Genomic DNA, 16,308 nt, shown 5'->3' on the forward strand with positions numbered 1-16,308 from the left:
TTTAACATCCAGTAACAGGGACACAGTGCTCTGTATAGGTTTGCTCCTCTCTGGTTCCTAGGATGACTGAAAGTAACTCTATCTGTATGGGCATAAGACAACAAAGGGCTGCACTTACAGGCTTTGACAACTCTACTATATGTGAGAACACATAAAGCCTCCTGCATTTTATTGTTAGCACAAAAGCAGCACTAAGGCAGCTCTCAGCCCATCAAAAAGGTAAATCAGAATAACTCCATCACAGTGTCATTATTCTCTGTAATGGTTTGATGCACTGAATAAGAGAGGACAGGCAAGCACAGGGACAAATCCCTGTTCACAGTTGCTTATACACTCAAAGCTGTGCCTCAACAGCACACCCTGAACATCTTACCTGTGCCACCAGGATACTGCCCTTGAGGTCAGCAGCTCACTGCACTAACAGCATGGCTGGAGCACCAGGGAAGAGCAATGCTTTTTCTTACCCAAGTTGAACACAGCATACCCCAGATTTTGCTGTTTTAAGGGTCCAGTTCAGAATGTCCTTTCTGTTTGGAAAGTCATTTATGTTGCATAAGCATACGCTCAAGTAATGAAAGAGTGGAAAAGCACACTAGCAAAAAATGTATCAATACCAGTATCTGGCTCAGCTTGTCGCCACCTTTTTACAGCTAGAGTTGAAAGTCAGTCCATGGTTCAGCCTGGGGCTGTCACAGAGCTTGTAATGTCTACTCAAGAGGAAAGAGTAGCAGAAACAGAGCCCTTCCTGTACCTTTTGGTTCCCATCCCATCAGATGCCAAGCAGTCCCAACCCCTCCTGAAGCCAAGACAGCTCAGAGGGAGAACTCAGCTGTCTTCCAGTAATAGCTGAAAATACACTGACTCCTCTCCAGAGTAACAAATTCTACACTAGACAACACTCCTTTATCAGTGTATTAAAACATATTATTCGTGCAGTCGCACTCAATGCTAGGATAAAATAAGTTCAGTCATGCCTAGTCCAGCCATACTAAAAGCAGTATCAACACCAAACACTAAGGCTGTACAATGATAACAGCAAGATGATTTATTATATACTGAAGAAGAAAAACAAAAACAAAAAGCAACCTCCCTCATGGGGATCATACAATATAAAGAAAATAAGGACAAATGTACAAAACCAACCTGACAAGAAGGCTCTAGATGAAACATATTCAAAGCACTTGCAAATGTCACTGGACAGATGCAGAAGGAAATTAAGTTGAGTCATTTTTCCCCTGCAACACACAAACTGAACAACTGATTTTGTTTCTTAAAATCCACAGTCCTGCCTTTACCTGCAGATACTTCACATAAAACACACAATTTTAGTTGTGATACATTTTTTAAAGGACAGATTCCCAGAACTATTGTTTGACCACATTTATTTCAAAGTGGATTTTATTTTCACTTCCAGCTTTATGCATGAGGCAAAGAAGCCAGATCAGCTCAAAACAACAGGAGCTAAGCCATCTCATCCAGCGCAATCTTGTATATATGGTTGTAAAATTTAAAAAACATACCACAAACCAAAAAACACATATATGAGAAAACAACATCAATATGAAATTCCTGAAGGGTTTCAAGGCTTGCTCCTACTCAACTGAAGTTAATGCACTTGAAATTATTTCAGACAGAGCAAGATCAAATCCTTACCTAATCAAATACATATTCCTCAAAAAGCAAAACCTTAAGAGTGTTGTAACCCAAACACAGAAGTAAAAGACAAATTTTAGCCACGTACCTTGCCTGGCACTAGCCAACATAATACATTTACCTCCGGTATTTTATTTACTCCTGACCTGGGCAAGATTCCCACTGGTTACAGTGCATATTACTTAAATAACGTAGCAAAAGGACATCATGCATTAGTAAGGTAAAATATGAACCCGTGCTTACAGCAATAGGTTTCCCTTCTAATGCCCTATAATGAGCATCTAGAAAAGGAAAAGACAAGAAGCTTTACAGAAAAAAATCTGCACTTAGTTACACTGATGACCATCCTAAGCAACTCCACAGAAGTTTTCAGGGTTCATTTTGATGTACATGAAGAAAGCAGAAAGTCAAAAATTGACCAGTGTTGGGCAAGATTATAGCACATCTACTATTAGTGCAGAATGCAAAATAACAGCTAATACTTAATACAAACAAAATAGTATCACTTTCAAACTCCTCACAAATACATGGATTCCACATAGGTTACTTCCTCACCTTAAAACAAATGCTTAAATCTAGTATGAATTTCATATGTGTCTAAAAATGTCATCCCATATCAAAGGAACGGGAGGGGAACAAACAAAAAAAAGAAATGGACATTTAAGAGAGAGTTGCAAGGAAATTCCCACTTTGTTTGGTATGAAAAGAAACAAAGACGATCCACTGACTGGATTTGGGGTTTTAATTCATTTGTTTTGGGGTGGGTTTTGTTGTTTGTGGATTTTTTTTGCATTAAGGGAAAGAAAACAATACGCATGTGGGAGGGAAAACATTTTCACAAATATAATAAATACCAGTTCTGATCCAAAAGCAAAGTGCGACATTGAGTTTTCCATTTAAACAAAAACAACCTACAGAATAATGCCTTCAATATTAACAAATCTATTAGTGGTCAGCACAGTAAAATAAATATGAACACAATGATTTATATTTTGTTTCTAGCAGCAACGGTTACTAACCTACTGGCCAATGTGACAGCTTCACAAAAGTCCTGTTTCTTGGGTTCAGTACTTTGTTTAACATGAAAAAAGATTAATTGGGGAAAATGGTACTACAGCTGTACGGTATTGTCCCCAGCCCATCTATGTCAAATCGGGTTTGGTCAGGACATGTTTTCAATATGTATTTTGAACACTGATTTATAGAACAGCTTTGCATTTCACAAGAAAAACAAAAAAAAAAAGAAGGCAGGATCCCCCCAGTTTCTCCATCTGACAGTAGGAGTTTGGATTGTCCTGAACCCTAAAGATATTAGTGAAGTGGGGTGTTTTCTCTTTGCAGTCAACAATTTTCTATGCTAGAGAGTAGGAAGACCACAAACTGTTAAGCAATGCTGAAGAGGGAAAGGAAAGCTTTGGTCACTTGTAGGGAAAGGCTGCAAAAGAGCTCTGGGGCAAAGCGAGTCTCAGCTGCTTACCCCAGCAAGAAATATCTTTCCTCCCATGTAGGAAACCTGTCCTACACTTGTCACTTGAGTCATGCTATCTGCTTTATGCCTGTTACAAGACCCACCACTTTGAAATTTTCCTTGTTGCATTCCCTTGAACAAAAGCAGATACAGACCTCTCTGTTCAGGGTAGACTCAAGCCATTCCTCAAAATCAGATGTGGCCCCATGCAGAGAGGAGCCTGCAGGGCTTCACAACTCATTCACACACCATCCCAAATGCACTAGCACTGGCATGTTGTGGCAGGTTTGCACCAGTTGTTACTAGGAGGTAACAGCATGCAGAGCGATCTGAGTTTTGACACCTCTGTCAGTCACTGGAAATGCCAAATGAGGAGCAGATCACTGGGCTGGGAGCAGGGGCAGCAACCAAAGCACAGTGGTGAACAGCTGATTTTTGGGACACATGAAAGCAAGCAAAAATGCCTTCCTAGCCCTAGCAAAAAACTTGACAACATTAGTACCTACAGCTCCTCCAGTTCGTATTACACAATATTGTTGTTCTGCTACTAATTGCAGCCTGTGGGAAATGCCACACTGTAATTTGCAGCAAGGGGGATGTTTAACCGTAATGCAGGGATTGCTCTGGTGAAGCAGTATGGTAAGGCTCATCCAATTCCCTCTGTCCCTGTACAGTGGTGTCAGACTGGCAAAACAAAAGGCAGAATACAAAGAGAAAACCAGAGCCCTTGTTTGACTGCAGAAGATGAGGGGAAAAAGCTGATGAAAGATTTTTGCAAGGGGAATATTCTTCAAGGCTGCACAGAGGATGAGCCAGGAGCAGGAAAGCACAGAAGAAACAGACTTACAGGCTGTCAAAAGTGCTCAATTAGTGCTTTGCAACTTGGACACATGTCCTCCTACCTTCTAACATGTTTCAGTGCACAAACCCTTGGGCTTTGCACAAAGGAGGGAGGGAATCCCAGTCAAGAAGATGCCCATTGCTATGCCTGTATCTGTAGGGCAATGATCACCATGGAATCATGCAGAGGGGTGCTTTTGTCCACTACGCAAGAGCTCACTTTGACTGCATTTAGGAAGACTGCATTAAGGTTGTACCTGATGCTCTCAGGTAGCTAAAGATAACAATACTCAATCTCTGAGGAGCAGCCAAGTGCAAGAAACCTTTCTGAGGTGAACTAGGAAGATGAAAAAAAATATCTGGATTTTTGGTTAGTTTATTCATTTTTCATTTTTTTTTAAGGCAAGCAGAAAATCCTCCTTCAATGCAAGAGGCAGGATCAGAATGGCAAAAAGGAAAAAAAAAAAGGTGGTGCTGGGGAGCTACCTTCACCATTACAAAGTAGGTAGAATTTATCCCTGGTAAAATACTACTGAAACCAATGGAGCTGCATTTAATTCAATGTAATGCCTAAAGAGGAATGAGAGACAAGCCATGATGCTTCATTTACCCCTGCTGTGCACCTGCCACTGAAGTCAATGAAGCTTTACCAGCATACAGCTATAGCAGCACAGTGGTGAATCAGGTCCAACAGGGGTTACCTACATTTTGCACTTGCCACTGAAGCCAATGTTTTAGAAACATTGTGAACTGGATTCCAAGCACAGCTCCTCACATCTACCCAAATAAGCAGAAAAATAAATGCCAGCCCTACTTCTGTTCCTTATCCCCTTTCTACTTTCGCTAAGAAAAATCAAAGCAGACACACCTTTGGGCTTGTCTGTCCTTAAAAAAGGCGCTTAACAAATTTCATGAATACTTCCGTATGGCCAAAAAGCTCTTACTCAAACAATCATCACCCCTGACATTTACATTCTACCTAACTTTGGATTTTTGATGGTCCCTCAAACAGCGAAGTTTACATCAAGGAATGGAATTAAAACCCATCCTGAGATGGGAAAAGATAGAGGGGAAAAAAAATCATCCAATATCGGTAGCTCTAGTGCAAAGGAGTATTTCAGCTCCTATTGGGCTTTGTCCAGGGAATGACATGAAAGTGAGACACACCAGTACCTGCTCCCCAGGGTCCATGCAGCCCTGCTCCCCAGAGCAATAGAGCTGTGGGCCAGAGACCAACACTTGCAAAAAAAATTACAGCTGACAGCTCCTTTCAACCGATTCTCAACCCTACTCAGTCTAAGGCAGAATCAGAGCAGAGCACGTATAACCTGAGCAGGTTTGCTTTCCAATTCACTTCATTGAGCCACTGAGATCCCCACATACTCTCTTCAGGGAGATGAGGTACAGCCATGATGTATTAAGGTGACCAGTCAACAACATTGAGAATCTTTTTTCACTGTTAACTGGTAGAATAGAGTATTTCTGAACCGGGCTGTATCAGCTGATATCCAATATCAGATGTTCAAATGAAATCTGCATCACAGAGGAAGCGGTAAGACACAAGACTCTCCAATGTCTTACACAGCTTTTCTACAGCAATGTGGAAAGAATATACTCTGGGCTGCTAATGGGAGCCACAAGCAGCAATTTGTGGGCAAGTACACCACCTAATTCATTCACTCACAGGCCCCATTCCTGCCTCACTTTTATAAGCTGCCCAGAGATTCAGTCTGCTTTAGGGAGGCATTCTGGAGCGCTGCTCTCTGGTATGCAAACAGGGGGAGTAGGCTTTGCACATGGTCCACCTGTGTGGTAGAACCACAGAGGTTCCCAGCACTTCTGGGCTTTGCATATTCATGCAGAACGCTGAGGAGCAGACAAAGTCCTCCCTGCCACTCAATACAACAAAGAGCCTTAGATAATTAGCAAACAAACATCAAAAACACTCATGTCCTGCACAGCGTCATCCTGCCAACTATGATAGAAAAAAAATCTAACCATACCATTAAGTTTGCAGGTGTTACATGTACAGCTCGAGAGCATACTCCTATCAAAGGGAGCACAAAGCAGGGCATGTGGCAAACAGCAGGCAAGAGACAAGCTGCTCTATTTGCAAATTACTACCAAGGGTGGCGCATCATTGTACATAGCCTAAGTTCTCCATCTCATTCCTATACCGCTGTTCAGACACCTTGCTTTTATGCTGTTTGCTTTCTAAGTGCTGTCTGAACTCCATCTCTTCACTGGCCCCGGCGTTGCACATGGAGCAGTAGAACTGGCCACTGGGGGTGACACACATGGCCAGATCCCGAGGAATCCTCTGGCGTGAGCGGGGATTGAAGTAGGGACCTGAGGAGTCAACAGAAAAGTCTGTTTTATCTACAAGAAAGAAAAGCTTGAGGCAGCTCAGTGACAACTTCTAAACCCAACAAACTATTAAAAAGCAGTCAAAGATTAGCTTCCTCAGCTGAGCCTGAACTTTATTTTCCTGTGGCTTTTCCACCGAGATCCAGATTTACAGGGATATAGGACACCAGGGAGCAGTACTTGCTGGTATTTTCTAAAGCAGTAGAGTGGGCTTAGTGCCCCAGTCTTATTAAGAATCAACAGGAATTTGAAAATTAGAAATAATTTAAGTGATGAATCGTTTCTTTATTTCTTAACCTTCCCATTCCAGAATTAGAACAATCTTTTGATTAAATTGCCTCACTTTAAAATTATCACAAAATAATATTTAATAGAACTTTAGAAGATTTATCTTTTCCACATGACAGTGATTAGAATGACGCAATTAAACCAGGCTTCACAAGGAATCAGGATTTAAACTAATATGTGCTCCTAACGCAAAATAAAAAAGATGCTGGGATGGACACTATAAAACACGGTTTAAATCATAGTAAAGAGGCAAAGTTAGTCTCTAATACCTGAAGAAGGACTCCACTCTAGGAACAGATGGTCCTGGAGGGAGGCTAACATGCTTTCACATTCTGGTCATGAGACTGCAAGTACAGGTTGATGTGCTACAGCAGGAGTTAAAGCACCTGGTCACTTGCCAAGAAAATAAAGCAGGAAAGTTGTTACCACTTAGAGTGGCCTTAGAGATAGGCAGATGGTAAATTACATACATACAGACTAAGAAAATGAACCAACAAGCAGGCTGACAAAACAAAGCAACTCCGGCAGCTGGGAAAACACAGGCAGGCATGAAGGATAAGCAAAGCTACAACCAGCTCCTTTCACAACCTGTCTTTGCTAAAACAGACCTCAGTAAGAAGAAAAGCAAGTCTGCTTATTATTCATTATTATTCCAACTATAGAACAGATGCAACTCAGTTACCTGTGTTGTTTTGAACCGTATACATATTTCTTCTGTTCTGCATCATTTTATATTCATTCCCTTCTTTCCTTGCCCTTCGTTTGCCTAGTTCTGATGCATCCCTGAAGATTAAACAAATGAACAGCTGTAATTCAGTTTTCTGAGGAAAAAAAAAAAGCCAGAGACACTGCCACATGCTTTCACAGCCTGAGCGTGAAGTTGAACAATACCTACGAGAATGAGTTACTCTGTGCTTCTGCAAGACGCAGCCGCTTAGCATGATTTTTCCCTTGGTAGTGAGCCTGTGCCACAGCTGGAGAACTAAATGAGGCATCACAAAGCTTGCAGTAATCATTCTCTGTGGCCAAGATCACTCGACCACCTGGTTTACTGGATCCCATCTAGCAGCAAAAGGAAAGAGAGCATATGAAACGCAAGAAGGTTAAATTGTTGAAATATCTGAATCACAGGGACTGAGATCAGTATCACCACCAGGCAGCAAGAGAGCTGGAATTAGAGCATATGGATTAGGGCACTCTCAAGTAACTCCCCAAAGTGTTCTTACACAAACTTTTTTTCCCTGCCTCAGCCTCCAGAAGAATCTGCAAAATTGAGATCTAGGAAAATCCCTAGCCTCATATGGAGAGGAAAGCACTGTGAACAAACACCCTGTACCTTTGCCATAGCTACAGAGGCTTGTTTACTCCACAGCAATGATTTATTTCCTCTACTCCTGATTGCCGAGAACTGATGAACAATAACATTCACACTAAGGAAGACCCACCAAAACATAAAGGTGCTCCTCTCTCCTATTTACAGTGTACCTAATCTCTGTGCAGTATTCTGTCCCTACACAGCTCCCTGACCACATGAAAAGATAAAAAAGAAACAACAAAACAATAGTAGACATGGCAAACCTCTGATCCTTACCCTTCAGATAGGAGGGCACCTGGATCAAGACTTCAGAGGAAGAACCCAGCCTCACATGGGTAGCTCCTGCCATATGAAGAATACCTTGCGTGTCTAGTCAGATCACACACTGATTGGGGCAGCAACCATGTTTCCTCAATGTGTATCATCCAGAAAAATGTGCTTTGTGAACAGTGCAGCTGCAGTGATTCATACAGCCATGTCACTGCAGCATTTGCCAAGTTGAGTTTTTTTCACATCTGCTTTGATACTGTGCAAGCTTATAGATACAAACACACAATTCTGACTTCCACCTTACATGAACGCTCATGTAGTCCCAGAGCAGTCCTTTTATTGCCATGGACCATTTCCTCCACCAAAACCCACATCAGATACCCTGGTAGGTACAGAACCCACATCCCACTATCTAGGACTGGACCTCATGTCATCCCAATTAAGTTCTGTGAGTTCTGAATGGTTAGGGTTAGAAAGAACCTTAGGATCATCTAGTTCCAACCCGCTGCCATGGGTAAGGGCACCTCACACTAGACATGTCCATTTACATGGAACCAATTCTCCCTCTGGCAGCTCCAGCAACATGTTCATCTGCCACTTACAGATGCTCTTTACTTTTCTACAGACAAAAATGGCTTATGCTTTGGAAAACAACAGACACAGCTTTGATCTCTGCAGCTGAGCTTCTAGAAGAGGAAAGCAAAAATCATCTCTTTTGCCTCTAATGTGCCCAAGACAGAATTAATCTGGATCACTGAGAGAACAACCTGTTTACCCTACACACAGGAACGATCACCTCAAAAGGAACAATGTAAGAGGAATTAGCCAACAGCCCTGGGCAATGGGTGTAGGAGCACCTAAGCACTTTTTCCTTGCAGGCTTCCCTCATGCAATGAACGGATGATTGTGCAGAGCAGATGCCACACCCTCCTGTCCAAACCCAGCTCCAGCAATGCTGTTTTATACCTGCCCTTAACCATACTCAGCAGCACATCAGATTTACTAGGAATCAATGTATTTGCCATGCAGAAATAGAATATTTCAAGTCCAATATTCTGCTGCGACAGCAGATCAATACCTGCATCTTCAAAGGAAAGCAAACAGCTCACAACAGGATGTTTCCATCCTCCTGTGCCATCAACACATCCCAGCTCCTGTGGTAATCCTCAGAACATGAGATCTAGTTATCCTTACTGGGGGTTAAGTGACAAGTAAGCAGCACGATCTCAGTCACCCTCCCCTGCCTTACCTGAGTTGGAAGGGAGACAATCTGAGGTGGGGCAGGCTCAACCAAATTACTCATTCTGGCAGATGCTGGACAGCTATTGGCAGCATAGTAATTTCGGAGTTTTTTACTGTGGTTTTTACCCTGGAACAAGAACCCAGATTAATCACTGTTCTAATAATAGCATCTTACACTGAAAGAAAAAGGATCCAAAGACCAAAATAAGAAAATGGCCATGAAAATGGCAACTCAGGTAAAGGAGCTATCACTCAGAAAATAACTCTGAACTTGAGAGATGCTGGAATCTCCCCGTTCTCCCAGATGCGAATCAGCCAGCATGATTTGGCCTCGTTTTCAACTAATTTTCCCAAATCAGTAAGGTTACAATTAGTTCATAATCTGTTTGCATTTCACATAAACCCAGTATTTCACATTTTAAACATGAAACATTGCTTTGCATAGTTTTAGCCTGAACACATACAATTCTTCATGACAGTGCAAGTATGAGTTAAAACATGAGATTGAATGTAAAACCCCCTATTTCATATTTTATTTTTTCTTGGAAAACATACACTATAGCTCTTTTTGGTGTCCTGGCAGAGCTCCATGAGACTATGTACATGCATTGTGGATATATAGTAAGGCATATGTGTAAATGCAAGTTATGTAGGATAAATGCACTTCTGTCCCCCCTCATGGCAGACATACTCCAGAAATTAGTGTAACACTAACTCATCCTACCCCTTCACTAGCAGGATACCACTTTTTCAGGGCCAACAGCAAATCTGAGATCCAGGTCTGGTGCCCTAAGGATACGGACAACCACTCTTTTGGATTCACTGGTAGAGAAGGTCACCATATCTCACACAAATATAGCACTAGGCAAAGAGGGTACTGGTAAAAAGGGGTAATGTAAGACAATGACATATTCAGTCTCTCAGCAAAGAAGTATAGGCAAATAGTCCCCAACCTATTTTAGACAAATTAACCAGATCAGCTTGAACAAAATTTATTTGATCTCAGCTGACCCAGCTGATGGGAGTGTTTGCATAAATGGCACCAACACATCAGTGGTGTGCATAATCTCAGCAAGGAGACAGTAATAAACACCTGCAGCAGCCCCCCTTCCTAGTGAACAGCTGGATCCAGCAGAAAACATCTGTTCAGGCCCTACAAAATCATGTCTGTGGAATCAGAAGTTCAAGTTTATTTGGAAGAGGTGAAAAACAAATGAAACATCAGTGTCTGCTTTTTCACCCATGCCATCTTGGTACTACTTCTCTGTGGACAAAGTTTTTGCAAAACGCTCCAGTGATGACACCTTAAATAAAATCACTGCAGCACATCCGGATGATCAGCAAATTCAAACAGGGTGAAGACATGCCTACAGAGCAGCCATAGTCCATTAAATGGTGCAGAGGTAGCTCCAGGTGAGCTAATTCAAATGCTGCTGCTGCTGTGCAGCCACCTTACACTCAAAACTCCTTTGAGGGGGGTTCACCCTTGTGCATTAGCCCATGTTAAGCTCTGTGCTACCACAGCAATGCTACTGGCAGTGAACATGGCAGCACAGGTACATCTACGCAAGCTGCAAATGCAGCAGCCCTGAAAGCTGTGCCTTCTCCTTACCTGGTAATGAGCCTGGGCTTGTTGTGCTGAATTCAGAGTGACATTGCAAAGCTTACAGCACAGAGGCTTACATAGTTCCTCCAGTACAGGGTCCTGCTCCACCACCTTTGCAAGCTCTTCTTCTTGCGTGTGATGAAAGGAAGGCCCCAGTCCAAGAGATTTTGGTGGGGACAATGGTGAGGTGGCTTTTGGCCTTGTAGCCACTGACATAGGAAGAGATGAAGGCTTCTCAGAATGAGGAAGAAGTCCTGCTTGCTGTAGAAGAATCATTGGCCAGGAAGACTGTGGGCATGCAACTTCTGAAGGATGAGGAGTCGTCTTCAGATCTAGACCAGAGACACACAAATGCTGAAATAAGCAGCGCTAACAAGATTGACCATCCCGGGGACAAATTCTGAAACTTCATTGCCTCTACCTTATGACTTTTCACAATGCCAAAAAGGATGAAGTCAGTTTATAACACTTTATCCCACAGGAACAGCAGCATCCCAGACAAGCAAGGACAGATTAAAAGATACACATGTAAGGGGAATGAATCCAAAACGTAGTTGTTAGTACCCCATGGCACCCTCCTGGAGTACTAATCACCCATACTGCTCAACCAACAGCATGCACATCTCACTGCTCCGTGACTATAAGATGTGACATACAACCTGCACAGCACATAAAGCTGTGTTAATGGGAATAAGAGGCATACAGCTGTTAGCCACATCCTCTTTTGGCAGCTCAAGGTCAAGCTCAGACTCCAAAACTTAAACAAGTATTACAAGAACTTGCCAATGATGTACTGATGTACAAAGATCTACAAGTATAAGCCAACAATGACTTAAAATGAACCCAAATATTTCAAAATAAATTATATATAGGTATATATAAAATGCATACCCACATACACATCATCCCTCAATTACTCCTTCCTGAGGAAAGATATTATACAGTTTACTTTTCTCAAGTAAATCAACAAAAGTGGACAAGTGAGAATCAACTTGAGCACACCTTACTGTTCACAGTCAAGACTCAAGGGCTCTTTGACATGGTCTTGTAGAATGACCTTGAGCTATTTCTCATGTTTCCTTTGTTAACTACAACCAATGCAACATTTAGAGCCACATCTTCTGCAAAATGGACAGCTTATCCTATGTTAACCTTTATTCAATTATTTCTCAGTTAATACAAGTTCTTAGAACTAACCCTGCACTTCCAATAAGGAGTTCAGAGAGGCTTATTTAATTAAAAGTCTATAAATCACATTTAAAGCCCCGATGAACATTCCTAGAATAATGCAGAGTAGTGATATTATGAATCAAGGCACAGCTACTTTTGTTAATGTCTTATTAGCTTCTTATCATAACAAATCCTATTCACAGCTACACTGGGATCAAGAGAAGCATTATCTTGGCCTTTGCAGATCACTTCCAGCTAGGGCTGCATTGGTAGCAACTATGTTTACGCTATGGGCTTTGTTCATTTGTTTAAGCAAACGGTGAGTCACATCTACATTTTAAAATAACACTTCTGGAAAATTAGGGGAAGGTAAATAAAATGCCAAGAGGAACTCTGCTCCCGAGTCACTTTTGAAAATAGAGTTCAACTTCAAACACATTTAGGAACCTGGAGAAGAGTACAGCATTTATCTGGGATAACTTCTGGAGTTTTCAATGTACTAAAATTAGCAGGAGATAAATACCTTACTATATTCAAACTATGGTAAATCCTAGCTGATGCCTGCATTTTTAGATATCCTATTACCTTTGAAAATCTGGACAGAATCTTTTGTATTAGCAAAAATAAAAAATTTAAAAAAATTAATAAAATCAGTGGGACCAACGTGTTCGAGTGACAAAAGCATTTCTGAAATGTTCACCTCTAAAAATGGACTTCCAAATATTACAAGATTGGAGGCAGTTATTACTATAAACTAAAGGTAAGAAAAAAAAATAAAGGGAAAAAAGAAACCAAAACAAAAAAAAATAAGCCAGCATGCATTGCCCTGGGGACAGGCTTTTAAGACAGCAGTAGAGTCACCAGGAGTTTTTATGGTTTTGAACAGCCCGTCACTACCAAAGCTGTGTGAAATTCCAGGAGAACTATACCTAATGTGGTGTCACCATAAAGACAAAATCAAATCCTCTACCATGAAAACTAACTGAAACAAGATAAAATGGAATCCACCACAAAGGAGGAAGGGGGCACACAGGAATGGAGTGGTGCCAACCATTCACCAGCATTCTAAATTCTGTAGTGTGACCTGACTTCTCTCCAACTTTCAGCATATGGGTTCCTGTTTAAACAGAACTATGGAAGATTTTGCTGTCTTTAGTTTCCTCAAGTAGTACTCTGTAGATAGTCTAATTCATTTCAGTGGGGCTACAGATGGAATATGTTCATGCTCATGACAGTTAAATATATCATAATGCAGACCTATTGTGGTAGTTTAGATGAGCTATGCATGCAGGTAAGCATGCCATCCAATTTCATAGTTTTATTACACCAGCATATTGGGCCTCCTACCTTAAAATGGGAGTAAATTATAGCTAAATACTTCATAGAGCAATATAAAGAGATCTGCAGTAAATGGCAGTTGGGATCCATCTGCTTAATTTTGCATGAGTGTTTGTTGCACTTAGTCTTCCATATGCAACTGTCACTGATGGGATCTGCCATATACAAGAGAGGACACAGTACTTAGAGGATCTGCACACACAGGGGAAAAGGTATAATGTAATATCGTTAGAAAATCTTTAATTGTAAAGTCATTTACTGATTCTTAGCGTAAGCAGTAATCTGAAGGTAAAATTAATGCTATATGGGTAATTTTGGTTCTAATGGTTCCAATTTTAAAATTAGAACCTCTTGACTTGGCACAGGCAGCTGATTTACTTCTAACAGTGACCTTTCACCACTGAAATTGTTCAAATTATGTTGATTTCTTTCTTACAGATATTATTTAAGAGGGGAAATAAAAAAAAAAAAAATCTAAAAAAATCTACTTCAGCTTATTTACATGCTCTTTTAACCCTCCACTGCTGGTTGTCACAGATACCTTGTCCAGGAGAAGGTAACAGGACATTTTTGACTCTTCCTTTCCTTTTACATGAGAAGCTGCAAAATCTTTACACTGCAAAACAGCAAGAGAATCTCTGCCACAAAGGACTCATAACAGTACAGCCTGAGGCAGGGTAAGGACCTGCAGCTCTCCAGGGTGAGCTGAGGAGACATTCTGCTCAGGACAGCATCTCTCAGATCTCAGCATGCCTTCTCCTACAAGCTGTACAGGTGGGAATATACTTCCACTCTGTGCCAGTTGTCCTCAGGTGGATACAAGGGAAACAGGGGCACAAGCTCTCCACATTACATTCAGGTTGGGGCATCCCAAGCACAGCATTGAAGGAGAAGACCCAGTCTCCATTCCCCAAGTACCACAGCCTGGTAGTAGCCAGGCACTGCTGCTGGCACAGACAACAGGGAACAACCTCACGAACTATCAACGGCACATTTCTGGAAAAGGAACTGGAATAGCCTCAAATCACCATTTGACGGGGAAGGCACATATACACAACATGACCATCCTTGGCTATAAGCAGAAACCACAGTGAGACATCTACATGCCATATGTTCCCAGCAAAATTAAATTTTAAATGCAGTTAAGGCAACTAATAACAGTGACAGAAAACTATACAAGCGATGAACAAGTTGTAGGTTTTGTGGTGTTTTTTTTCAAGACCAGAAACTTCTCAAGTCCCCTTTTATCTCAGGATATTGACATCACTTAACCTAACTAACAAGTTTCCCTTTGGCCATAGACTAGGCCTACAGAACTTCACCGTGAAGGGCAAGGTCATTTTATAATGCTGTAGTGACGGAAAACAGCACACAAAATCACATCATACACAATTCATCAAGGTATAAGCCCACTAACCCTCTGCTGATGAGGATACACATTTAGTAACCCAGAAACAAGAGGGCATTTAGCAGCTCTTACATCAGCATCAGAAACCACAGTGTAAAAAAGAAAGAGACCTTGAAGATCATCTAATTCAAACTTCCCTGCCATGGGCAGGGACACTTCCCACTAGACCAGGTTGTTCAAAGCCCCATCCAACCTGGCCTTGAACACTGCCAGGGATGGGGCAGCCACAGCTTCTCTGGGCAACCGGTGCCAGTGTCTCACCACCCTCAAAGTAAAGACCTTCTTTCTAATGTCTAATCTAAATCTTCCCTCTTCAGCTTAAAGCCATTCCCCCTTGTCCTATTCCTACATACCCTTGTAAGAGTCCCTCTCCGGCTTTCTTGTAGACGCTTCAGGCACTGGAAGGCTGCCCGAAGGTCTCCCCAGACATCTCATTTTTGTAAAGCTGCACACCTTTAAGAATGGGCGATGGGGTCTGAGGAAGAAAGCAAGCCCGGGTATGTACTACCTTGTAATACCTTGTAAAACCGCAACTTAAGCAACTATTCACAGCACCAACACACGATTTCGGAGACGCAGAAATGAAAACCAGCATAGAGCAGAGGCAGATGCAGAAACCCGCATCACCGAAGCGCCGTAAGCACTCCCGAGCACGGCAGAACACCGCGAGCCCCCGCAATGAAGTACCGACCGGCAAAGCCGAAACCAGCCCCGCTAAAACAACGGCGCCCCGCGCCGAGGCCACGCCATGTGCCCGCCGCGCACACCCCGGCCCCCCGCGAACCCTGCCGCACCTACCACCGGGCGGGGGCTAAGGGCGACTGCCCCAGCCCCCAGCGGCACCGCAGCCCCGTACGGCTGCACTCAGCCCCCGAGGCCGCAGAAAGAGCGGGGACCGGCAGCGCTGCCGGGACCAGCTGCAGGAAGTGACGGCAGCGCGGCGGGGAGGGTCCTGAGGCGGGCGCGGAACGTCGTGCGCACCCACCGGCGCTGCGGATAGGGTTTGTTCCGCCGTGGATCGGCAGTGTTGCGGGAAGGGGGCTTCGCAGCCTTTGCACAGGGGACTTTCGGTGGCGTGGGACCCTGTCGTGCTGTGGCCCGTGTTTTCTCCTCCGGTCCCAGGTACTTCCCGTCTGACTTCTTGTGAAGTGAGCTCACAGAGCCGCACGACCGTTGAAACACGGTATTTGGCATTACAGGCTATAACGTAGTATAAAAATACTGAACTGTTCGGTCAGATCACACAGTCGTAGAACGGTTTGGGTTGGAAAGGACCTTAAAGCTCTTCTAGTTCCAACCACCCTGCCATGGGCAGGGACACTTTCCACTAGACCTGGTTGTTC

At 42.7% G+C, this 16,308-nt stretch overlaps 1 protein-coding gene across 3 annotated transcripts; it reads right to left on the reverse strand.

The window, feature by feature from the left end:
* Positions 1–1,022: 1,022 nt before the first annotated feature.
* ZMAT3 (zinc finger matrin-type 3) lies at positions 1,023–15,929 on the reverse strand. 3 transcript variants are annotated; one of them, XM_062603322.1, is made up of 6 exons: positions 15,767–15,929; positions 11,056–11,381; positions 9,451–9,570; positions 7,512–7,678; positions 7,299–7,399; positions 1,023–6,310 (listed from the first exon to the last, which is right to left on the reverse strand). In XM_062603322.1, exons 2-6 carry the CDS (start codon positions 11,323–11,325, stop codon positions 6,099–6,101), a joined length of 870 nt encoding a protein of 289 aa, XP_062459306.1. In that variant the 5' UTR covers positions 11,326–11,381; positions 15,767–15,929; the 3' UTR covers positions 1,023–6,098. The 3 variants fall into 3 exon arrangements, with proteins under 3 accessions (XP_062459306.1, XP_062459305.1, XP_062459304.1); XM_062603321.1 differs by having other exon boundaries at positions 15,760–15,929; XM_062603320.1 differs by having other exon boundaries at positions 15,764–15,928.
* Between the last annotated feature and the right edge of the window lie 379 nt (positions 15,930–16,308).

The sequence above is a fragment of the Pezoporus occidentalis genome, unplaced genomic scaffold, assembly GCF_034315485.1.
Source record: "Pezoporus occidentalis ecotype Australia unplaced genomic scaffold, CSIRO_AGI_Poc_V1 ctg8, whole genome shotgun sequence".
NCBI classification, from domain to species: domain Eukaryota; kingdom Metazoa; phylum Chordata; class Aves; order Psittaciformes; family Psittacidae; genus Pezoporus; species Pezoporus occidentalis.